The sequence below is a fragment of the Panthera tigris genome, chromosome A2 (genome assembly GCF_018350195.1).
Source record: "Panthera tigris isolate Pti1 chromosome A2, P.tigris_Pti1_mat1.1, whole genome shotgun sequence".
NCBI lineage: Eukaryota > Metazoa > Chordata > Mammalia > Carnivora > Felidae > Panthera > Panthera tigris.
In genome coordinates, this window is record NC_056661.1 from 14,790,252 (window position 1) to 14,816,306 (window position 26,055).

The window sequence follows — 26,055 nt, forward strand, 5'->3', positions numbered from 1 at the left end:
GCGTTGTATGGGGGTTAGTAGACGTAATTATGTTTAATGTTTTATCATCTTAGTTGTTTTAGCTTTTTTTCAATACTGGATACAATTTTTATTTTATCACAAGTGTTGTAAAGTCTAAGCACACTGCTTTTATTGTTATATTTTAGAATGTAATTTAGGAATGTGGTTCATTTTTATGAAATGTTAACATATTTGGTGCTTACATTTGTAGGAGTCCGTGTTTTCGACTGTGGCCAAGGGCATTGTGGAGTCTTGCATGAGCGGGTATAATGGCACCATCTTTGCATAGTAAGTTGCCGACTCTGTCCTTACACAAGGGTGCAGTCGTGAGTGCTTCTGTTCATCTCTTATGGCCACACCGTGAATTACCACAAACTTAGTGGCTTGAAACAACACAAATGTATTGTCTTTCAGTTCTGTAAGTCCAAAGTCTGACATGAGTCTTGCTGTCTCACTAAAATAAATAAGCTAAAATAAATAAGTGTCCAGGGCTGTGTTCCTTTCTGGAGGCTCTAGGGAGAATTCCATTCATTTCCTTGCCTCTTCCAGCTTTTAGAGGCCACTCATATTACTTGGCCCCTTTATTTTCAAAGCCAGCAACACGTAACCTTCCAACCCTGCTTCCTTAGTCACATGTCCCTCTGACTACAGCTGGGACAGGTTCTCTAATTCATGTGATTAGATTGGACTCACCTGGATAATGAGGGTGGGGGGGTATTAAACGCTACCTTGTGGAGAAAAGAGTATATTATTTGAAATTCTTTTCTGAGGAAGATTTGTCTCTTCTCCCCCATTTTTTAAATTATACTTTGGGTTATAATCCAATACCTTATTTTTATCATATTGCTCATATTGTCCTAGATTGGCCATTGGGAGCTGTTTGAGGCTGGTTTCTGTGTCCTTTTGCTTGAGCACTTCCTTTATGACAACACAAGCTGTTCCTGGCTCATCTGTGTTTTCCCTGTCCTAGGGCTAGAATCAGCCATTTCGACAAGGAGCCCTGGTTCCTTTTATTGGAGAATGGTATTCAGAAACCAGGATGTGGGCACTAGGTGTGTTTGTTGCTACTGGAGTGTCATTGCTTCTAGGCCTTCTCAGTAGACAGCTAGGTAATATATGTATACATACTTAGTCGTGTATGTGGACATACCTGTAATTGTATCTGTATCTATCCGTTTGCATATATATACATTAAGTTAAACATGAGTTCATGCTTATGTCTCTGACTCTAATCCAGGAGGTTAGAATCCATATGGGTTCATTCTAACCTTCCTTCTTTGTTTATCTGTAACTTCCCTTGCTGGCATTGAGAAACCTGGCTGCCACTTTCTATCATCCCTTTACTGATTCGTCCAGCCCCAGTATACATGTAAAGTACTTTCAGAATTGTTATCCTGTATCCCTGTGAGAAACACATTTACACAGTACAGTGTTTATGTACAGTTCATTTTCTTTTTAAAAAAAAAATTTTTTTTTAAGTTTATTTATTTTGAGAGACAGAGCAGAGGAGGGGCAGAGAGAGAGGGAGAGAGAGAATCCCAGGCAGGCTCCGTGCTGTCAGTGCAGAGCCTGACGTGGGGCTCGAACTCACGAACTACGAGATCATGATCTGAGCCAAAACCACGAGTCGGATGCTTGACTGACTGAGCCACTCAGGCACCCCTCTTTTTTTTTTTTTTTTTTTTTTTTTAAAGCCTTAATAATTTCCAGTCAAAACCTCCTTTTCTAAAGTTACTTAGGTCAGCTCCTTTGCTGCCCACTGCCTTTGGTGTAATGTCACACACTTGTGATGTAGTTATGTGCATTCCATTCTGGGACCGCTGACATCCTAGTTGATGTGTTTTGCTTGTTTTTTAGTTTGTATGCTTTAAAGTTCACCCTTTGTGATATACAGCTGTATCGTGTTTTGATAAATGTAGAGAGCCATCTATTTACTACCCCGGCACTGAAAATGACTGTTTCTGGGATGTCTGGGTGGCTCAGTCGGTTAAGCGTCCGACTTCAGCTCATGTCATGATCTCGTGGTGATCTCACAGTTCATGGGTTCAAGCCTCGCGTCAGCCTCTGTACTGACAGCTCAGAGCCTGCAGCCTGCTTCAGATTCTGTGTCTCCCTCTCTCTCTGCCCCTCCCCTGCTCACTCTCTGTCTGTCTGTCTCTCTCTCAAAAATAAACAAACATTAAAAAAATTAAAAAAAATTTTTTTTAAACATTTATTCATTTTTGAGAGACAGAGAGTAACAAAGCATGAGTGGGGAAGGGACAGAGAGAGAGAGGGAGAGAGAGGGAGATACAGAATCCGAAGCAGGCTCCAGGCTCTGAGCTGTCATCACAGAGCTTGATGTGGGGATTGAACCCATGGACTGCAAGATCATGACCTGAGCTGAAGTTGGATGCCCAACTGACTGAGCCACCCAGGTGCCCCCTCCCCCCATTTTTTTTTTGAAAAGGACCGTTTCTTCACCTTAAAAGTTTCCCGTTTGTCCCCCTTGTAGTCAGCCACTCCCCCTTCCCTCAACCCCTGACATCCAGGGTACACGAATACATTTTCTGTTCCTATAGTTCTGCCTTTTCCAGAGTGTCATATGAATGGAACCACACAATATGTAGCCTTTTGGATCTGGCTTCCTTCTTTTATTAAAAATGCCTATAGGATTTGCCTGTGTTGTTGCAGGCATAAATAACTTTTTTTTCTTTCTCAGTAGTTTTTTTTACTGTATGGATTTATCATCATTTGTTTATCCATTTCCCTGTGAAGGGATATCTTAGATGCTTCCAGTTTTTAGTGATTATGAATGTATTGCTACAAACGTTTGAATGTTGGTTTTTGTGTGAACATAAGTTTTCAAATCATTTGAGTAAATACCTAGGCATGCAATTGCTGGGTCATATGGCAAGTCTATGATCAACCTTATGAGAAACTTGCCAAATTGTTTTCTATATGTATATTTAAAGTGAGTCATGATCCTCAACTTTCTAAATTTTGGCAGCCTTAAAATATTGCTATAGATTTAATGTGGAATGTGAGATGGAGTCCAGAAGGCATTGTCACCTTGGCATTTGTACAAAGTGAATTTTAGTATCATTTCAGATTTATAGGATATATAGATTAATGGGCATATATTTGTAGTGTATTATTATTTTTTTTTAGCAGTAGACTTTCAAATTGTATTTAGAACTAGAGCTTTTTAATAGAATGTAGTGAATTATTTGATACATTTGAGGGGCGGCTGGATGGCTCGGTTGAGCGTCCAACGTTAGCTCAGGTCATGGTCTCGCGGTTTGTGGGTTCGAGCCCCATGTCGGGCTCTGTGCTGACAGCTGAGAGCCTGGAGCCTGCTTCGGATTCTGCGTCTCCCTTTCTGCCTGCCCCTGCCCCTGCCCCTGCCCCACCCACACTCTTTCTCAAAAATAAATAAACATTAAAAAAATTTTTTAAATATATTTGGGCAGCTAATGCTTTTTGTGCATGTGCCCTTGGTTTATAATTGTCTCAAAACACAAGAAAATAAAAAACACATTAAGAAGTATGAACTTTAGGCTCATATGCACATATATACCAACTTGAAAGTTTGCCTTTGCTTTTCATGCTTACTTTTCAGCTGTGTTCAGGAGAGCTGAGTGTTTTCTCTTGAGCAGTAAGTCAGAGGCCTATTTTCTCATTTGTCTTAAGAAAGATTTTTTTTTTCCCCACAGAGTATTTTGAGTGGTAAAGTTAAAAAATGAATTGGAAATAGAGCCACAATTACCAGAGACTGTGTTATCTTTAGAACTGTTATCTTTAAATACCTTGCAGTTATACTAATTATGTTTAATTTGTGGCATATTCATTAATAATTTAACCAAAATTTCTTTTGGTAGAAGAAGGTAGAAATGAGAAACACTTGGACAGAAATGAGTGAAAGTTGGATGCTTAACTGACTGAGCCACCCAGGTGCCCCCTGTTTTTTCTTTTTTTTAATCTTTTGGGGACATTTAACCAAAAAGTCAATTCAGATTTTTTCTTTAATATTTGGGCTGTGAATCCAAACTAAAGACATTTGACATCCTGATCGACATCTATCTTTCACATAAACGTTTTTAGTTTTAGTTTTTGTTACTCTTGTTTCTTGGGGTAACGGAGGAGACATGACGCTACGCACAAAAATCAGGCCTGTACCATAAGGGTTTTTGAAATTGCTGTGTTTTTAAATGAAGACATTTAAGTATCTTTAAAGGCATAATTTAGGAAAGGAATTGCTAAATTGTTAGAACAGAAAAAGTTGAAAACAAAATTCCAGTTGGTTCTGGTTAAATAAATGATACATTCATGAAATACAATGTAGGTATTAAAAATAATGAAGTAGATCTCTATTTACTACACAGAAAAATATCTGAGATAAAATTAAAGGACAAAACAGATCACAGAGCAGTATTTCAGTTTTGTAAATAAAAATAAATGAGGGGCGCCTACGTGGCTCAGTCTGTTAAGTGTCTGACTCTTGACTTTGGCTCAGCTCATGATCCCAGGGTCATGGGTTTGAGCCCTGTGTCGGGCACCTTGCTGAGCATGGAGCCTGCTTAAGATTCTCTTTCTCTCTCCCTCTGCCCCTGTCCCCAGCTCCTGCGTTCTAGCTCCCTTAAAAAAAAATTTTTTTTTAAACAAAAACTCTGATGGCTATGTTTGTATAATCCTGAAGAATTACCAGAAATTAACAGTGTAGCTCTTGGTGGTAGAATAGGAGAGAAAAAAAAATGAATCATTCACTTTTTACCTAATATAATTTTTTTAAAAAGTAAGCTCAGCACCTAATGTGGGGCTTAGACTTAACTACCCTGACATCAAGAGTTGCATGCTCTACTGACTGAGCCAGCCAAGTGTCTCTACCTAATATAATTTTAAAAAAGAAGGAAAATAAGATCTTTGTGGGGAAAATTTTTTTTATGTTTATTTATTTATTTTGAAAGAGAGAGAGAGAGAGCACGCGCGCACACGCATGGGAGAAGGGCAGAGAGGGAGAATCCCAAGCAGTCTTCACAATGTCAGGGCAGAACCCCAAGCGGAGCTGTATCCTGCAAACCATGAGATCATGACCTGAGCCGAAATCAAGAGTCAGACGCTCAATCAACTGAGCCACCCAGTCACCCAATGTTTGTGGAGAAAATTTATCTATTAGTAGACCTTATTAAAGTAGAAGGGTAGTCTTTTAAGTTTTGTGTGTAAAAATAACATATAAAACATTTGTTTTTACAGTGGACAGACTGGCTCAGGGAAAACATTTACGATGATGGGTAAGTGAATTAAAATTTATTATTGGCTGGCTTAATCTACTCTGCAATGACAGCACCTAGGCACCAAGTACATTTTGGGGGAAGTCATACTTTCTATATACTATGTTGACCTCATAAAATTAGAGATATTTCCCAGGCTTATGTCAAATTGGGAGCTCCATGATAACAAAGTCCATGTTTGCAGCTGTGTTCCGTCTGTGCTTAGCACAGAGTAGGTGCTTAATAAACAGTTTTTGAATTGGGTTTAATGACTTTTTATATACTTATAAATCTGTAAAATTACCACCCAGACCAAGATTCCTAATTGGTAACTACTTTACCTCCTTCCCCTGAAGTATCTAGAACTCTGACTTCTATCATCACTAGTTTTGCTTGTTTTTGAACATCTACAGATGAGAGTACTGTATGCACTCTTTTGTGTCTGGCTTCTTCCTCTCAGCATTAAGTTTCTAAGAGTCGCTCATGTTGTTGCATGTAGTGCTAGTTTGTTCCATTGCTGTATCCCGTTCCTGTATAATGTGTTATTGTATGAATATGCCACATTTTCCATTTTACTGTTGATAGACATTTGGATCGTCTCCGGTTTTAGACCATATGAATACTGCTGCTATGCCACTTTATCTTGTATGTGTCTTTTCAAGTTCATTTCTGTTGGGTACATCTCTAGGAGTGGAATTGCTGGATCATAGTTACGTGTGTATCAGCTTTCGTATTTATATGGCCCTGATAGATATGGAAATTCTGGGGCCTCCACGTCCTTGTCTATACTTGGTATTGTCAGTTTTTAAAGTTTTAGCCTTTCTGGAGTATGTGTAGTATTATCTCATTGTGTTTTTGTTTGCAATTCCCTGATGTCTGTTGACAACTGAGCATCTTTCATATGTTTATTGGACATTTGAATATCCTTTCTGTAAAATGCCCCTTCAAGCTTTTTTCCCATTTAAAAAATTGGCTTATCTCTTTCCTACTCATTTGTGGGGATTTTTGTAAAATAGGTTAGCCCTCTGTGTACAACATAACAGATTTTTCTTTAGTTTTTTCATTTCTCTTTTGATTTAAGGTTTTTCCCTCTGCCAAAGTTTTTAATTTTTTTTTTGGTGGTTGAATTTCGGTGGTGGTTGTTTTTTAATGGCTTCTGAATTGTGAGTTATAGTAAGAAAGAGAATTACGGAGTGAAATGGGAAGGAACCACAGACTCTGGGAGAAGAATCTTCCAGGCTGTAGGCTGAGTTGGGAACTTGCTCAAGAGTGTTCAAACATCAAGAACACCCATGGGCTAGAGGGGAGTTTTCCACACCAAGGTGTTGTAGGGAGGGACGTTGGAGTTATACTCTGAGGCCATCTCATGTGGGACCTAGCTGGGATTTTGTATTTTGTGAGTGCGGTGTGAAGTCATTGGAGGTTTTTTGTTTTGTTTTGTTTTGTTTTGTTTTGTTTTGTTTTTTAAAGAACTACATGATATGATACATAATTAAAAGGGTTACTCAGGCAGCTGAATGGGATAGTCTGGGAGGGGGTGAGTAGAAACAGGATGAGGAGCTAAGGCATAGATGAGGCAGGAGATGATGAAGGTAACCATAAAGAATATGTTGAATATCTTTGTATATTATTTAACAGGAAAATGTTATGAAATTATCTGCATACTCATATTCTTTGTCCTCTTTGTTTACTTTATGCAGTTCTGAGATCTATCTATCTATTTATTTATTTTAGGTACAGTTTACAAGGGCCATTTATAATATTCCAGGTGTAGCCAGCATTAGTGGCTATTGAGGGCCCTTCCTTCAGTCCCGTTGATGGTGGCAAGGTCTGTTTTTTCTCTCAGACTAAAACTTGTTCAGGGGCACAAATAAGAAACTGATTGTACAATGTCATCTTATTTCTGAATAAATTTCCTTTCGATATTGCCATTTTGAAGGACTCTTGTTATAAAGATAATGAATATATATATATATATATATATGTTTTTATACATTTTTCTTCAGGACCATCTGAATCTGATCATTTTTCTCATAACCTGAGAGGAGTAATCCCACGAAGTTTTGAATATTTGTTTTCCTTGATTGATCGTGAAAAAGAGAAGGTAAAACTTGCTATGAAAATAAAGTGGTTCTATGAAATACCTAGTTTTGAGCAGTTAGCTGCTAGTAATTAGCTCATAACACATGGAGGGTCGGTCCTAAGTGGTACTCTGCAATGTGGATAGCCTGGTGTGGCATGAAAAAAAACAACCTCTCAGTTCTTAAGAAAAAATGAAGGATTCTGAGTTATTAATTTTCTAAACATTTTTAGTTTCTAAAATTTTTATCATCCATAAACTCAGATTAAAAGATAAAAGAATGTGTGCTTCTTAGGCTCTCAGATTTTGCAAGAGAGAAAGTATAAAGAGAATTTTAACTAAGGAAAACAGATTCATTAAGCCCCATCACCTACTGCTCATAGGCTCACACTTGACTGCAGGTGTCCCTAGTTCCTCAGGATGCCCAGGAGTGCTGGAACCATCCTTGCCTCCTGTGCAGCACCTTCTACCACCTGAGGATAATTTGATGGTTTCGTATGCAGTGTGATCCCATCACCCTGGTGATGGGGGCTTCTCTGTTCCATTGACTCCCAAGTTGGGCCTTTCTCATGATTGTGCTTCTTTAGCTTGGTAGATTCCAGGCTTAAGAGCCATTAGTGTTGCATGTTCCAGTCTGTGTGTACCCAGGAGACTGACACATAACACTGACTTATTATTACTACCCTGTGCAGAAACTATTCCTAACAATTGCAGTTAGGCACGCACCTTGGGTGCCAGTGACGTAGGTTTAGCGCCATGTGTTTCTCTGGTTAAAAACCCTATAGAGAGGCTTTTGAGACAAATTATTTTCAGTCTTTAAAGAACATAACAGTTGCTTCAGGTAACACTTGATGAGCAAGTCCAGTATGTGACAGATAAAAATGGAATTGTTCTTCTCATCGCAAGGAAAAAAATATGTAACTGTGTGTATGGTGATGGATGTTAACCAGACTTACTGTGGTGATTATTTCTCAATATATATAAATATTGAATCATTATGTTATACACCTGAAACTAATATGATGGTGTTTGTCAGTTTCACCTCAGTTTAAGAAGGTGGAATTGCCCATCTGAACCGCCTGAGTCCCATCTCTTTGTCTTGCTTGTGAGTCACCTCTGGAGACCTAGGCCTCCTGGGATCACAGTTTGATGCTGCCTTAAGATGTAATGATGTGTCAAAACTAGTTATCTGGACTTTTACTTGGCTTTTAGGGATCTTGTATCGTGTAAAGGACAACATGGTAGGAAATGCACACCTTGTGAAGCAAGTGAAAGGGTAGCACTCATGAGAGGGATGACTCATGCCAAGAACGTATCTCAGCGAGGCTTCTCTTTCCAGGCTGGAGCTGGAAAGAGTTTCCTTTGCAAGTGTTCCTTTATTGAGATCTACAACGAGCAGATCTATGACCTACTGGACTCTGCATCAGCCGGACTGTACTTAAGGGAGCATATCAAGAAGGGAGTCTTCGTTGTTGGTGCAGTGGAACAGGTGGTGACCTCAGCGGCTGAAGCCTATCAGGTACGCTCCCTTCAGCAGCTTGATCCTTAGGCAATGTAACGTGTTGTGAAAGCACCTTGATCTCAAAAAAAAGCAAGAATTGAGCTACTAAAAATAATTTTGTAAAGGCATGACACAGAAGGTTCATGAGGAGAAAAAAGAATATGACTGTTTTATATAGCTCTCCCCCGTAGCTAAAATAGAACTTTGAGCCTCTTGGTTTTGCATTATTTAGGTGCCATTCATTCCGGTCAGGCGCCCTGTAGGCCACCGGGGGACGTTGTTAACGTCTGTATCTCTTTAGTGATTCTTCCTGGAAGCTGTGCTTTTGAGGAGCTTCTGGGATTGCTACTTTTTAAACCAGCTGGCTGTTCTCTTCCCTTTATTTTCTACCCTTGTTTACTTGTTAGGTGTCAAAAGCCAACCTCTTTTGAGCACTCGCCTCAGGACAAACAAACCTCTTGATGGGAATTTGCAAAATACTCGCATTTTTATGGGGTCTGACCTGGCCAGTTGATTTTAAACAAATTTTTATTGTGTAATATTTGATACATACAAAATACTGGCACATGCATATAAGTTACTAAGCTTAATGTCAAAATGAACTTGGAGGACCTTAGACCATCAAGACCCAGATATCACCAACACCATCCTGTCAACCTATATGCCTCTCCTGCCTCATGTACCTGGCTCCTCCCTAAACATGAGCACTATGCTGAATGTCATGATCGTTTCCTTGTGCTTTTAAATCATAAATGTATTTCTGAAAAGGTTGGTTTTGCCTACTTTGGACTTTTAATAAATTGTGCATATTTAGCCTTCTGTAGCTTTTTAAAATCAATGATGTCTGTGAAATTTATCCACGTTGCATTTCACTTATTTTCACTGCTGTATATAATCCATTGTATGAATATCTGTGTGTGTATAAAAATCATAGTTCGGGGCACCTGAATGGCTCAGTTGGTTAAGTGTCCGGCTTCAGTTCAGGTCATGATCTTGTGGTTCTTGGGTTTGAGCCCCACGTTGGGCTCTGTGCTGACAGCTGGGAGCCTGGAGCCTGCTTCGGATTGTGTGTCTCCCTCTCTCTCTGCCCCTTGCCTGCTCACACTGTCTTTCTCTGTCTCTCAAAAATGAATAAACGTTAAACAAAATTAAAAAAGTTATAGTTCAATAATCTTCCATCACGGGGCACCTGGGTGGCTCAGTCGATTGGGCGGCTGACTTCGGCTCAGGTCATGATCTCGCGGTCCATGAGTTCCAGCCCCGCGTCGGGCTCTGTGCTGACAGCTCAGAGTCTGGAGCCTGTTTCAGATTCTGTGTCTCCCTCTCTTTGACCCTCCCCTGTTCATGCTCTGTCTCTCCCTGTCTCAAAAATAAATAAAACGTTAAAAAAGAAAAATTAAAAAAAAAAAATCTTCCAGCTTCAGCAAGCCTCCTGATTTAAACTTTTTTTTTTTTTTTTTTAAGATTCTGTTTGTTTATTCATTACTTTTTGAGAGAGGGAGAGCATGTACAGCGGGAAAGAGGCAGAGGAAGGGGCAGATAGAGAATCTTAAGCAGGCTGTACACCCAGTGCAGAGCCTGACACGGGGCTCAATCTCACGACCCTGAGATCATGAGCCAAAATCAAGAGTCGGACATTTAACCGACTGAAGCCACCCAGGTGCCCCATGATTCAAACATTTTACACTGTGACTCTCATAGTAAGAAATAGGTTTTACATGTGACCCAGTGTGTGTGTGTTTGTGTGTGTACATATATATATACCCCCCAAAATTTTGATTGTAATTACATTGCAGTTATAGACCAGTTTGGAGGGATTGGCATCTATACAATATTGAGTCCATACATGAACATGATCTATCTCTTCATTTATTTAGGTCTTTAATGTCTTGCAATATAATACTTTTCACCTAAAAAATAATTATGTAAGCTAATTATTAACTTTTTTCCAATATACCTTATATTTTTTGTTGCTCTTATAGAAGGTAATCTGTTTTTTAAATTGCACTTTATAAGGCACCTGGGTGGCTCAGTCAGTTAAGCATTCGAGTCTTGATCTCAGTTCAGATCTTGATCTCAGGATCGTGAGATCAAGCCTTGCATTGGACTCCATGCTGGGAGTAAAGCCTACTTTTAAAAAAAAATTGCATTTTGCTTCATGTGTATAGAAATGCAGTTAATTTTTATAGAATGCTTTTATAATCCACCTTGCTGCCTTACAGAAATTAAGAGTGTGTGTTAAATTTGTTAGGTGCTTTTCCTGCTTCTATTGAGATGATCTTGTTAACATTTGCTAACATTTAACATGTTAACATGATAGAATATTGGATTACATTTGTTAGTATTTTGTGTAGGATTTTCCCTCAGTGTTAAAGATTGAGATCAACCTGTGATTTTCCATTTTCCTAACTTTTTTTTCGTTTGTTTTATTATCACCTTTGTCTTTTTTTGGAAGTTTGTATGATTGGAAAGACTTGCTCATAAAAATCATTTGTTTCCCCAAATCATCTGGGCCTTATGTTCTGAGAGAAGATTTTTAGCTACCAATGAAAATTCTGCGATAGAGCTTTGCAGTTTTATCTCTTCTTGGGTCAGAAGTTCAGGGATGCTTTTTATTCCTAGAAAATTTCAGTCTCCTCTCAGTTTTTAAATATATTGACAAAAAGTTTTTTCCAGTATTCTCATCTTTAAAATATTTGCTGTAACTACAATTCTGTTTTCTTTTTTTAAAAGTTTTTTTAGGGGCGCCTGGGTGGCTCAGTCGGTTAAGTGTCCGACTTCGGCTCAGGTCACGATCTCACGGTCCATGAGTTCGAGCCCCGCGTCGGGCTCTGGGCTGATGGCTCAGAGCCTGGAGCCTGCCTCCGATTCTGTGGCTCCCTCTCTCTCTGCCCCTCCCCCATTCATGCTCTGTCTCTCTCTGTCTCAAAAATAATAAAAATAAACATTAAAAAAATTAAAAAAAAAAAGTTTTTTTAAATGTTTATTTATTTATTTTGAGAGAGAGAAAGAGAGAGAGCACAAGCAGGGGAGGGGCAGAGAGGGAAAGAGAGAATCCCAAGCAGTCTCCACGCTCCCAGCCCAGAGCCTGATGCCGGGCTCGAACTCACAAACCATGAGATCATGACCTGAGCGGAAACCAAGAGTTGGATGCATAACTGATTGAGCCACCCAGGTGCCCCCTATTTTGTTTTCTTTTTGCATAGTTGATTTTGCTTATATGGCTTGCGTTTTTTTCTTTCTCATCCTGCTTTTGTTCCAACTTCTTAAGCTGGATGCTTAGCTTATCTGGCCTTTCTTTTGTGACGTAAGTATTTAATGCTCTAAGTTTACTTCTTATTGTTTAAATTTCACACAAGTTTTAATATCTTTTTTTTCTGAGAGAGAAAGCGCATGCGCATGCGATCTGGGGAGACGGATAGGGATGGGGGCAGAGAGAGAGAGAGAGAGAGAGAGAGAGAGAGAGAATGAATCCCAAGCAGGCCCATGCCCAGCACGGAGCCAACATGGGGCTTGTTCTCACGAACTGTGAGATCACGACTTGAGCTGAAATCAGGAGTTGGATGCTTAACCGACTGAGCCACCCAGGTGCCCGTCAGATCACATTTCTCAGTGATTCATGGGTCAAAATGAAATTATAATGGAAAAATTCTTAGATCCACAGGACAATTAAGATATTAAAATTTGGTACACCTGGGTGGCTCAGTTAAGCATCCCATTCTTTTTTTTTTTTTTAACATTTTCATAACATTTAATAGAAACTTTATACAATAATTTTTTTATTGTATCTTACATAAGATAGCCACTACAGAAATTTACATAGGTTAGAAGCAAGATGGATGGTTAAGGAGGGCCCAGTCCTGTGGGGTATGCTCAGAGGTTATAGGTCAGAGTTCATTGGGGGAGAGAGGGAGGTTCAGATTACCCAGTCAGGTGAGAGGTGAAGAAAGGCTAAAACACAGGCCATTAGATAGAGATAATCAAACACTGGGTTTCATCAATATCCCAAGGGTACACATCTCCTACCCAAACACCTATGTGGATTTGTTCCAAGACTTGGGAATTCCCATTACAAAGATGTCTCTCCCCTCAGACACGGTCCCAAATACTCTCTCAATCCCAGCAGCTCTGACAGGAATCACCTATCTCTCTTCCTTAAGCATCTGGTTCTTGATTTTGGCTCATGTCATGATCTCACAGTTCATGGGATCAAGCCCCACGTTGGGCTCTGTGCTGACAGGGTGAGCCTGCTTGGAATGTGCTTTCTCTCCTTCTCTGTCAAAATAAATAAACTTAAAAGAAATATGATTTGAAATTCCAAATTTATGATTATTTAAAATTTATTTCTCATGTTAATTCTTAATTGCAATGTGATCAGAGAAGGTGGTCTTCTGTGATGCTTGGTCTTTGAGATTTATTGAGAAACGACTTATGAATTAATACAGTGGACAATTTTATAAATGTATTCATGAGAAGAATATCCTTGAATACAAGGATTTATACTGTATTTTTACTCAGATTTTTTTCTGTATAATCTGTCAGTACTTGAAGGAGATGTATTAATCTCCAGCTAAGGTGTTGGTTGTAATGATTTCATCTTGATTGTTTTTATCTCATATATATATACATAAAGAGACTGTTTTATTAGATGCATATGTAAGCAGTAGAGTTAGTATAACTTCCTTTTATTTAAATCTATATTTTTTTGACCCTGTATCCCTATATTTTCATATTAACACTTTTTGCTTTAAAAATCTCTTTGGTCTGATATTCAGGTACCTCTCATTGTTTTGACTAGAATTTCCTTGGTATAGGGGCACCGGGGTGGCTCAGTTGGTTAAGTGGCCAACCTCAGCTCGGGTCATGATCTCACGGATCGTGGGTTTGAGCCCGTGTCGGGCTCTGTGCTGACAGCTCAGAGTCTGGAGCCTGCTTCAGATTCTGTGTCTCCCTCTCTCTGTCTCTCTCCTGCTTATGCTCTGTCTCTGTCTCTCAAAAGTGGAAAAACAATTAAAAAAAAAAAAAAAGAATTTGCCTGGTATATGTTTTGCCATCAGTCTCTCTGTGTTAATGTTTTAGGTGTTTCTTGTAAACCACATAACTGTATTTTCCTTAAAAAAAAAATCATTCTTATTTTTCTTGATTATTTTAAGTTTATCCGTTTATATATTTTTATTTTTCAAATGTTTTTATTTATTTTTGAGAGAGAGAAAGAGCAAGCAAGCGCGCGGGAGGGGCAGATAGGGAGGGAGACACAGAATCTGAAGCAGGCTCTGAGCTCTGAGCGGTCAGCACAGAGCCTGACATGGGGCTCGAACTCACTAACCATGAGATCATTGACCTGAGCCGAAGTCGGATGCTTAACCGACTGAGCCAGCCAGGTGGCCCCATTTATCCATTTACTTTTGAGAACATGCCCACAAGCGGGGGAGAGGCAAAGAGAGAGAGAGAGAGAGAGAGAGAGAGAGAGAGAGAGAGAAAATCCCAAGCAGGCTCTGCACTGTTAGCATCTAGCCCGATGTGGGGCTCGAACCCATGAACCACGAGATCCTGACCTGAGCCAAAACCAAGAATCAGATGCTTAACCAACTGAGCTACCCAGGTGCCCCCAAGACTGCAGTTTTGAAGAGCATTTTAGGTTCACAGCAAAAGTAAGGGGAAGGTAGAGTGATTTCCCATATACCCTTCTGTCCCCACAAATGCATAGTAACCTCCCCTATTATAAACATTCCTCACCAGAGTGGTACATTTTTTACATTTGATAAACCTATATCGACATGATCATCATCACCCAAAGCCTATGATTTACATTAGAGTTCACCCTTAGTATTGTACATTCTATGAGTTGCCTTTTTATTTTTGATCCATTATGTGGCACTCTTTGTTGAAAACAATTTTTTTTCCCGTTGAATTGCCTTTGCACCTTTGATGAAAATCAGTGATTTATATGTGTATGGATTTATACCTGTATTGTTTAATTGATTTAGGTATCTCTTCTTGCCAGTATAAAACTTTCTTGGTTCTGGTGGCTTCTTATTGCTGAATAGTTAAGTCTTGAAATCAAGTAGAGTAAATCTTCCAGCTTTTTTTTTTTTTAAACAATTATTTTGGTTATTCTTGGTCCTTTGCAATTTCATACCTATAGAATTGACTTGTCAGTTTGTGTACAAAACGCTGCTAGGATTTTGAGTGGGTTTGTGTGGGATCTGTTGATTACATTTGGGAGAAGTAACCTCTTGACACTATTAAGTCTTCCAGTCCATGAACATTCACCAAGTAGTTTTTGGTTTTGTTTTTGATTTTTGTTTGTATTTGGTTTTTATATAAGGATTTATTTACTAAAAAAAAATTTTTTTAATTTAATCTCTACACCCAATGTGTGGCTTGAACTCATGACCCGAAGATCAAAACTTGCACGCTCTTCTGACTAAACCAGCCAGTTGCCCGTTATATGAGGATTTAAAGAAACACAGTTGTGTTTGCTTTTTCTCCATATGTTGCACAAATGATAGTATATTGTGCTGCCTTTGTACCTTGCTTGTTTAAGACAATAGTATTTTAGAATTTGTCCCATGTTTGAGGGTCTGTGTCTTTCTTTCCAGCTGTATGAAGAATGTATTATGGCTTACCTAATATTTAATATACAGTATTTAGTGTTATGAAAAATAAGCATAAAGTACTATCCAAAAAATGTAAAAGAAACCAATAGCTTCAATTTTATGCTTTGCCTGGTTAATAGGATTCTAATAGCTCCATTTATTGAGTGTATGTGCCAAGCACTGTGCTAACTTCTTTTGTGTCTGTTATTTCGTTTAAATTTTTTAATCTACATTTTGATGTAAGATGCTAATTCGCCCATTTTATCCTATACATATTATTTCCATGCTACTCAAAAACGTAGCTCTCAGACTGTTAGCATTGCCTGGGTTGCTTGTTACAAATGCAGAATGTCAGGCCTTGCCTTCACACCTACTGATCAGAATGTGAATTTTATCAAGATCCCAAGGTGATTAGTGAGCACATTCATTTCCGTTGGTGATGTTCTGCCTTGTCGGGTAGGTGCCCATGTTCCCATTTTACAAATACAGGACTGAGCCTTGAAGAGGTTCAGCTGGCCCAGACCTTACACCTAGTAAATAGTGGAACCGGGGCTTGACTTCATGTTCATCTGATTCCAAAGCCTGCAGTTTGGACTTTCATGCCTCCTCTTTGCCTTTAGGGATCAGGGAGGTCTTTATAGACCAAAAGAGCTGACAAAACGTTGGTCTTGAAGGTAATTTTGAGATTTATTTTGTCTAACTTTCTCATTATCTAGGCAAAAGGATTGAGAGAGATTTTATGATTTGCATTAAGTTAATACAAATCGAGAACAGCAAAACTAGTTCTGGATCCTCAGCCTGCTGATTTCCTATTTGTTCTCTTTCCGTAACATGGAGAGGGAACCAGAAAGGGGAGAGTAACTTGAGTGCGTTCCTCGATGGACCAATATTTCTTCTCGTTGTCCTTTACAAAATTTCATACTGAGGATAGTGGCTGTTGTGTCACTTGGAAGTTGTGACAGTATATTTCCCTGTTGCCTAGGTGCTGTCTGGAGGGTGGAGAAACAGACGTGTGGCATCAACATCAATGAATAGAGAATCTTCTCGGTCTCATGCAGTGTTTACAATTACAATCGAGTCAATGGAGAAAAGCAATGAGACTGTGAATATACGGACCTCTCTACTCAATCTGGTGGACTTAGCAGGATCTGAAAGGCAAAAAGACACCCATGCAGAAGGCGTGAGGTTGAAGGTAAGAATGGAATTCTGGTCTTCAACTCAACTTGTGTGTGAATTAATTACTAAAAGTCAATACCAAGGTAAGTGTGTGAAGGTTACAAAGGAATGAGATGTTGCTCTCATTCTAAAGGTGCAGAAATTTTTGTTGTGGTGTAGGGACATTAAACATACGCAGGATAAGACAAGTCTGTAGCCAGAGCATCTGAATTCATACCAGAAGGGATGCTAGTACAAATATCAGCTGGGGTCAGAGGAAGAAGGGACTGGACCGCTTGAGGGAAGTATGGAAAAGAAGTAGTTCTTGAGTGGATTCTCCAAGGGGGCAGGATTTGGACTGGGTGAGAGGAACAGGGAATACATGCCCAGCTGGGGCACATCTCAAGGGTGATTGTGGATGCAGAGTGAGTATGGCATTCGGCACTTCAGCATGGATCAGGGAACGGGTTGGGTTTGAGGTGCAAGCAGACCCAGGCCACTGAGGGCCAGGAGTGCCAGGCCAGGTTTGTGCTCAACTCTCCAAACGTTGGGAAACACTGAAAAGTTTTGAGCGATTTCAAAAGCCTGTTTATTTATTTATTTTTATTATTGTTATTTTTTTTTTAACATTTATTTATTTTTGAGACAGAGAGAGACAGAGCATGAATGGGGGAGGGTCAGAGAGAGAGGGAGACACAGAATCCGAAACAGGCTCCAGGCTCTGAGCGGTCAGCACAGAGCCCGACGCGGGGCTTGAACTCACGGACCGCGAGATCATGATCTGAGCTGAAGTCGGACGCTTCACCGACCGAGCCACCCAGGCGCCCCTCAAAAGCCTGTTTAATAAAAGGTGCGCCATCTGGCTCACCATTGCCAGGTTCACACGGGGAGAGCCTAGAGAGAAAGGAGGGCAGCTGTGCTGGTTAATATTTCAGGGGGAGGGCAAGGACCTCGTCCTAGGCTAAGGGATTGGCAGTGGGACCTCAGGTTTTCTGAATATGTATTGCTGATGTGTATACATGTATTGTGATCTGCATTGTCAGTAAAACGTGTGGATACTATAGTTGAGGGTGTATGATAGCCAGTTGGAAATGGTGGAAGACAGTCTACTTTTTCTTTTTAATTTTTATTTATTTTGAGAGAGAGCATGGATGCAAGAAAAAGAGAGAATCCTAAGCACGCTCCATGCTGTCAGTGTAGAGCCCTGCGTGGGGCTCGAACTCACGAACTACGAGATCATGACCTGAACCAAAATCAAGAGTTGGACACTTAACCAACTGAGCCACGAAGGTGCCCCAACAGTCTATCTTTTGCGTTAAAAGTAAAGATAGGAGTCTCCTGAACTGTCAGGCAGTTTCAGGAGATCTTAGGCTCATATTTCCATTGAGACATGAAGCAAAGAGAAAGCATATGTTTATAATAGGACACATGCTGGGCATGTTTCAAGTGTTTTGTGTATATTAACTCATTTAGCCTTTGCGGCATCTTTGGGAAGTAGTCCCTTCTATTATCTGTTGTCCCTTCTATTTTAGAGAAACGGAAGAGAAATTGTCCAGGGGCACACAGCTAGTAGTGGATCTGCAGAAGGAGTCCAGCTCCACAGACAGTGCTGTCAGCACCTTTCTGATTTACTGACTGCTGAAACAGACAGTGTGGCGTGTGAACTCAGCACATCTTGCTTGATAATTTGTACTCTTCCTCTCGTTTTTCTATACTCCCACCACTGCGGACCCAGTTATTGAAGTATACTAAATACAGTGAGAATCTAGTGTAACATATTTTTTTTTCTCCCCAAACGACTTTTTAAAGAGGTTTAATACCTTACAGACTTAGGCTGAATATTCTCTTGGTATAAGTTCATCAGTGACTTTGTGGGACATGGGGTGGGCTATTTACCACACCATTTTAATGTAGCAAACATTTTAAAATTCTATATTGGAAAAAATTTTTTAATGTTTATTTTTGAGAGAGAGAGCACGCACATGCACCCACATACGCACGTACGCACGCGCGCGCGTGAGTCGGGGAGGGGCAGAGAGAGGGAGACACAGAATCCGAAGCAGGCTCCAGGCTCTGAGCTGTCAGCACACCGCCCCGAAGCGGGGCTCGAACTCACGAACTGCCAGATCATGACCTGAGCCGAAGCCAGACGCATAACCAACTGAGCCACCTAGGCACCCCTAAAATTTTATATTTTTGAAGTTAATTTATTTTGCAAGAGAGAGCATGCGCAAGCAAGGGAGGAAAAGAGAGAGAGAGGGAGATAGAGACTCCCAAGCAGGCTCTGTGCTTTCAGGACAGAGCCCAATGAAAGATTTGATCTCGTGAACCATGAGACCATGACCTGAGCCAAAATCAAGAATTGGATGCTTAACCAACTGAGCCACCCAGGTGCCCCAGTAGCAAACATTTTAACACAAAAGAATTGAAAAATATGCCTATTAATACACTACTCCAACTTTTTGTTCTGTTCCTTCCAGATTTTCATCCCTACCTATAGGTCAAATTAAAACATTACAATCACGAGGTGACATATTTTTTTTTTCCTTCACATAATTTCTGTATTTGTCTTTGAATACTAAAATTGCAATGTGTGTCAAATAGGAAAAAGGGGATAGTTGAGAACATCTTTTTGCTGTAAAATCAGTTATCCTTAATATCATTGTCAATGACTTGACTTTCCATTCAAAATGCACTACTAGCCATATTTTATTTCAAAATGCCAGTGCACCTAACTTTTCGTTCTTTTTCCCTTTAGGAGGCAGGTAACATAAACCGATCGTTGAGCTGCCTGGGCCAAGTGATCACTGCGCTTGTCGATGTGGGTAATGGAAAACAAAGGCATGTTTGCTACAGAGACTCCAAACTTACCTTTTTACTTCGGGTAAAGTAGATCATTGGCCTCCTGGACCCCTTTTCTGGTTACTCTCACTATGGTTGATAGGTAATCTCTCAGCCTTAGTGGTAAGAATATCCATTTTCTTTGCTTAAAAAAATCTGTGGTTTCTCTCCTGAAAATGTGTACCATTCATATCATTAAACAGGATTCCCTTGGAGGCAATGCCAGAACAGCCATAATTGCAAATGTTCATCCTGGATCCAGGTGTTTTGGGGAAACCCTGTCAACGCTTAATTTTGCTCAGAGAGCCAAGCTGATTAAAAATAAGGTAGGGGCACTCTGGAAAACAGTGTGGAGGTTCCTCAAAAGATTAAAAATAGACCCACCCTATGACCCAGCAGTAGCACTGCTAGGAATTTACCCAAGGGATACAGGAGTACTGATGCATAGGGGCACTTGTACCCCAATGTTTGTAGTAGCACTTTGAACAATAGGCAAATTATGGAAAGAGCCTAAATGTCCATCAACTGGTGAATGGATAAAGAAATTGTGGTTTATATACACAATGGAGTACTACGTGGCAATGAGAAAGAATGAAATATGGCCCTTTGTAGCAACATGGATGGAACTGGAGAGTGTGATGCTAAGTGAAATAAGCCATACAGAGAAAGACAGATACCATATGGTTTCACTCTTATGTGGATCCTGAGAAATGTAACAGAAACCCATGGGGGAGGGGAAGGGGGAAAAAAAAAAAAGGAGATTATAGTGGGAGAGAGCCAAACCATGAGACCCTTAAAAACTGAGAACAAACTGAGGGTTGATATGGAGGGTGGGTGATGGGTATTGCGGAGGGCACCTTTTGGGATGAGCACTGGGTGTCGTATGGAAACCAATTTGACAATAAACTTCATATATTGGAAAAAAAAAATAATAAGGTAGGGGCACCTGGGTGGCTCAGTTGGTTGGGTGTCCAATTCTTGATTTCAGCTCAGGTCATGACCTCACGGTTTGTGAGGTTGAGATTCTTGGGATTCTCTCTCTCTCTCCCCCCCACCCTCTCTCTCTCTCTGTTTCTGTTCCTCCCCTGCTCACTCTCTCTCTCTTTAAGTAAATAACCATTAAGAAAATAGGGTAAAATACTGAGTACAATAAATTGGAAAAATACTTAACCTTGTAGCATCTCACTTTTGTGATTGCCCTAATATTAACACTAGTTTCTATTTATTTCTCTGTGAAAGCTTATCTCTAAGCAAGACTTCTTTTTTTGTTTTAAATTTGTATTTAAATTCTAGTTAGTGTATTTATACACTATGTAACTAAAATGTATATATTTTATAATATAAAATATACATTATATAATATATATATAGAGAGAGTGTAATATTGGTTTCAGGAGTACAATTTAGTGATTCATCACTTACATACAACACCCAGTGCTCATCACAATAAGTACCCTCCATAATACCCATCACCCATCTAGCCAAACCCCCACCCACTTCCCTCTACCCAAACCCTCCGTTTGTTCTGTATAGTTAAGAGTCTCTTTGGTTTGCTTCCCCCCCTCTCTTTTTTTCCTTCCCCTATGTTCATCTGTTTTGGTTTCTTAAATTCCACATATGAGTGAAATTGTATTGTATTTGTCTTTCTCTGACTTCTTTTACTTAGCATAATATGCTCTCGCTCCATCCACATTGCTGCAAATGGCAAGATTTCATTCTTTTTGATGGCTGAGTAATATTGCATTGTATATATACACCGCATCTTCTTTTTCCGTTCATCAGTCAATGGACATTTGGGCTCTTTCCATAATTTGGCTATTGATTCTAAGCAAGATTTCTATTTCATCTTCCCTAGCCTTCTGTATTGCTCATGTAGTTTGAGATCTAGATTAGGTCTTATGGTTAGTATTAATTTACTTGTGTTTTCCTAAACAAAGGCAAAGTTTTTCCTTTGCAGTTGGGTTGGAGACTAAATTTATTTACCTAAACTGATGCAATCAGAGGTGTGTGTATGCGTGTGTGGTTTTGCTATGAAAATAGTTTGATGATATTGGCTAGCTTTGTCCTTTAAGTTGTCTATACCTGCAAGGATTCCCCATTTTTCTTATATGTAAGAAGCTTCCTTGATATTTGTGTACACCAGTGGTCAGAAAAGTTTTTCTGTAAAGGTAAATATGTTAGACTTCTTTGGCTGGATAGTCCGTATCCCAGCTACTTAGCTCTGCCTTGTTAGTGAGAAAGCAGCCACAGGCAGTATGTAAACATAAGGGCATGGCTGTGATCCAGTGCAGCTTTACTTATAAAAACAGACAGCAGACTGTGTTTGGCCCATGAGCAAGTAGTGCTTTGCCACCCTCTGGTGCAGACTGTTAAAACACCAAGGATTCCCCACTCCTTTTGGAAACGTTAGAGATCCCTTTGGTTCTAGACAAAAGAATCATAGTATCATGAATTGGCAGATTAATTTCCTCTTTCTTTTAAAGGAGAAGTTGGTCATTTCTACCCCGCCAAGTAGACTCTCTGATCATCTTACCATGTAAAAGTGAAAAGGTCCATGTTACCTCTTCTCCTGGGTAAACCAGAAGACTATACATCTAGTTACTCATTCATTTTATTGGATTATGACCCTGTGTGGGGTATTTGTAATATGAGGAGGAAAAATCATTACAGCTTCCTGACCCTATCTCTTTGAACTTAATAGAAGCTTTTAGAGAGGGGAGAACTGCAGGGATAATTAGGATTATGATGTCACTGATGTGACAGTGATGTCAGAATATACAGGAGTGCCTTATAATGAGGCTGGCCGTTAGCATCAGAAACAACTAGAAATGACTTCTGAATACATCAAACAATAAAACCAGGAGACTTATGCTAGTCATTATCAATGGTAAGTCCCCTTCTGCAGCCTACCGGTGGAAAGTGGCTAGGATATCTGGGACTTGTTTAAGGATGTGCTATTTAGATCTTTCCCAATGGGCAAACCTGGCTTGAGACAAGAACACGGGGACCTTGAGACTGTCAGTTTTTTTTTCCCTCGCTAGGATATTGGGTGCTTCACAACTGGGTCCCTTTGATCTGGTTGGTAGCCAACTGTTGGCTCTTACTATCACCCTGTGGGTTTTATGGGCCTTTTGAACCTCTTAGAAGTTGTCTCAAAGAAGTAATTTCTTTAAGATAATTTCTCAAGAGACATTTCTTTAAAATAACATTTAGTGTGGTAGTAAAACAGAAATGGAGCTGTCCGACCAACTCCTCCCTCCAGGAGGGCTATTAGGAAATATAGGGTGGGTTCCTTTGGAGACAGTGGTTTCTGCCAGACTGATGGAGCTCAAGCCACCTCTGTAGTTCATCACATCCTTACTGTGCGCCAGGACAGAGGGGAGGGGATAGTCTTTCCCGAGGGGAAGAGGAGTTTGCTACTTTCCATGGGGGTGGGATTGTCCCAGGAAGCAGGCAGTGTTAGGTAAACATACCCAGATCCTGGGGTGACCCAGCCCAACAGGGTAGTATACCTAAGGGGGAGCATATGAGAGGGGTGGTGAGGGGGAGAGCCCCAGCCCGAAGGTACAAGGCACGGGGAGAGGAAGCCTCCTCCCCACTCCAGCACCCTGTGATCCTAGTGGCCTTGTGACTGTCGAAGCACAGTTTTGTTTGGTGTTTGTCACTCCAGATCCTACAAACAAACATGGACACAAGACTGGATGACGCAAAAGTATTCCTTTAACACTTTTTAAAAAAATTCTTGGACAGGCAGTAGTAAATGAAGACACTCAAGGAAATGTGAGCCAGCTCCAAGCTGAGGTGAAGAGACTCAAAGAACAGCTGGCCCAGCTTACTTCAGGGCAGTTACTACCAGAGAGCTTTCTGACCAAAGGTAAGATGAACACAGTGTCCTTTATCCCGGGGAAGACCGTGTGCGGATATTAGTGGGAGAACCCTGTGACGACAGGCACAATACAATAAAGCTACCCAAACTTTTGAACAAGTCTATTTGACTCACATAGGAACACGAGACCGGCATGTCTCGGAGATACTGCAGGTTTGGTCCCAGACCATTGGGATAAATTAGCAAATACTGCAACAATGCTTGTCAAATAAATTTTTTGTTTTCCCAGTGGTGGGAAAAGTTCTGTTTACGCTACACTGTAGTCTATTAAGTATGCAGTAGCGTCCGTCTAAAAACACAATGTACATACTTGATTAAAAAATGCTTTATTGGGGCGCCTGGGTGGCTCAGTCGGTTAAGCGGCTGCCTTCGGCTCAGGTCACGATCTCGCGGTCCGTGAGTTCGAGCCCCGCGTCGGGCTCTGTGCTGACAGCTCAGAGCCCGGAGCCTGTTTCAGATTCTGTGTCTCCCTCTCTCTCTGACCCTCCCCCGTTCATGCTCTGTCTCTCTCTGTCTCCAAAATAAATAAACGTTAAAAAAAATTAAAAAAAAAAATGCTTTATTGCTAAAAAATGCTAACCGTCATCTGAGCTTTCAGCGAATTGTGATGGTGGAGAGTTTTTTTTTTTTTTTTTTTTTTTTGCCGGTGGAGGGTCTTGCCTCCATGTTGACAGCTGTTGACTGATCAGGATGGTGGTCACTGAAGGTCGGGGTGGCTGTGGCATTTACTTAAAAAGAAGACAGTAGTGAAGTTTGCTGTATCTACTGGCTCTTCCATTCACGAATGATTTCTCTGCAGCGTGCCATGCCGTTTGATGGCATGTTCTACCCACAGTAGAACTCCTTTCAGAATCAGAGTCAGTCCTCTCAAACCCTGCTGCTCTTTTTATCAACGAAGTTTATGTGGTACTCCAGATCCTTTGTTGTCATTTCAACGATCTCCACAGCATCTTCACCAGGAGTAGGTTCCTGCTGAAGAAACTACGTTCTTTGCTCGTCCATTAGAAGCAACTCCTCTTTGGGGGGACGGGGTGGCTCAGTCGGTTAAGCGTCTGGCTCTTCGTTTCAGCTCTGGTCACAATCTAGCAGCTTCACGGGTCCGAGCCCCACATCCGGGCTCTGCGCTGGCAGTGCAGGGCCTGCTTTGGATTCTCTCTCCCTCCCTCTTTCTCTGCCCATACCCCACTCACGCTGTCTCTAACTAACTAACTAACTAACTAAATAAACTTAAAAAAAAAAAAAAGAAGCAACTCCTCTTCCATTCACATTTTATCATGACCTTGCAGCACTGTGGTCCCATCTTCAGGCTCCACTTATGGTTCTGGTTCTCTTGCTGTTCCCACCACACCTGCAGTTACTGCCTCCAGTGAAGTCTTGAACCCTCAAAGTCATCCGTGAGGGCTGGGATCCACTTCTTCCAAACTTCTGATCATGTTGGTATTTTTACCTCTTGCCATCAGTCAGGATTGTTCTTAACGGCATCTAGGATGGAGAATCCTTTCCATTCCAGAAGATTTTCAGTTGACTTTGCCCAGATACATTAGAGGAATCAGTATCAGTAACAGCTATATCCTTAGAAATGTATTTCTTAAATAGTAAGACTTAAAAGTCAGAATGACTCCTTGATCTATGGACTGCAGAATGGATGTTGCGTTAGCATGAAAACAGCATTTCATCTCATTATACATCTTCCATCAGAGCTCTTGGGTGACTAGGTGCATCGACAGTGAGCAGTAATATTTTGAAATGAATCTTTTTCTCCCTTCCCTTCCCTTCCTTCCCTCCCCTTCCCTCCATGCTTAGCACAGAGCCCAACATAGGGCTCCATCCCAGGACTCTGGGATCATGACCTGAGCCGAAATCAAGAGTTAGAGGTTCAACTGACTTAGCCATCCTGAAAGGAATCTTTTTTCTGAGCACTATGGCTCAACAGTGGCCTTAAAATATTCAGTAGGCCATGTCAAACAGATGTGCTGTCATCCAGGCTTTGCTGTTTTGTTTACAGAGCACAGGCCCAGTAGATTTAGCATAATTCTTTTTGTTGTTGAGTAGAAGTAAAGTTGATTTTTTTTTAGCCTAATTCTTTTTTCTTTTTAAGTTTATTTATTTATCTTAGAGAGAGAGAGAGAGTGTAAGACAGGGGCAGAGAGAGAGAATCCCAAGCAGGCTTGCACCGTTAGCATAGAGCTTGATGCAGGGCTCGAACCCATGAACTGAGAGATCACACCTGAGCCACAGTTGGACACTTAACTGAGGCACCCAGGTGCCCCTATTTATCCTAATTCTTAAGGGCCCTAGGATTTTTCAGAAGGATAAATGAGCACTGGCTTCAGCTTGTAGTCACCAGCTGCATGGCCCCTAACAAGAGAGTCAGCCTGTCTCTTGAAGCTTTAAACCAGGCATTGACTTCTCCTCTCTAGCTATGAAAGTCCTAGATGGCATCTTCTTCAATGTGGTTTCATCCACATTGAAAACCTGTTATTGGTATAACCACCTTCGTTATCTTCTGGACCACTTGCTGCAGCTTCTACAACACTTGCTGCTTCTACTTTTATGTTAGGGAGATGGCTTCTTTCCTTAAACCTCATGACCCAACCTCTGCTACCTTCAAACTTTTCTTCTGTAGCTTCCTATCCTCTCTCGGCCTTGACGGAATGGAAGAGAGTTAGGGCCTTGCTCTGGACTAGGCTTTGGCTCAAGGGAATGTTATGGCTGGTTTGATCTTCTATCTAGACCATTAAAAG

The 26,055-nt window shown here is 40.6% G+C and overlaps 1 protein-coding gene across 5 annotated transcripts in view; it reads left to right on the forward strand.

Moving 5' to 3' along the window:
- KIF15 (kinesin family member 15) overlaps positions 1-26,055 on the forward strand; it is a 77,759-nt gene that overhangs the window by 11,828 nt on the left and 39,876 nt on the right. For all 5 annotated transcript variants that reach the window (XR_006214750.1, XM_042978722.1, XM_042978719.1 and 2 more), the window contains exons 4-11: positions 212-288; positions 5,233-5,270; positions 7,256-7,353; positions 8,669-8,848; positions 16,412-16,621; positions 19,343-19,468; positions 19,629-19,751; positions 23,176-23,299. Coding sequence is in view for 4 of the 5 variants with exons in the window: in XM_042978722.1 (XP_042834656.1) it covers positions 212-288; positions 5,233-5,270; positions 7,256-7,353; positions 8,669-8,848; positions 16,412-16,621; positions 19,343-19,468; positions 19,629-19,751; positions 23,176-23,299 (976 nt within the window). In the remaining variant the exon portion in view is untranslated. The remainder of the gene's footprint in view (positions 1-211; positions 289-5,232; positions 5,271-7,255; positions 7,354-8,668; positions 8,849-16,411; positions 16,622-19,342; positions 19,469-19,628; positions 19,752-23,175; positions 23,300-26,055) is intronic.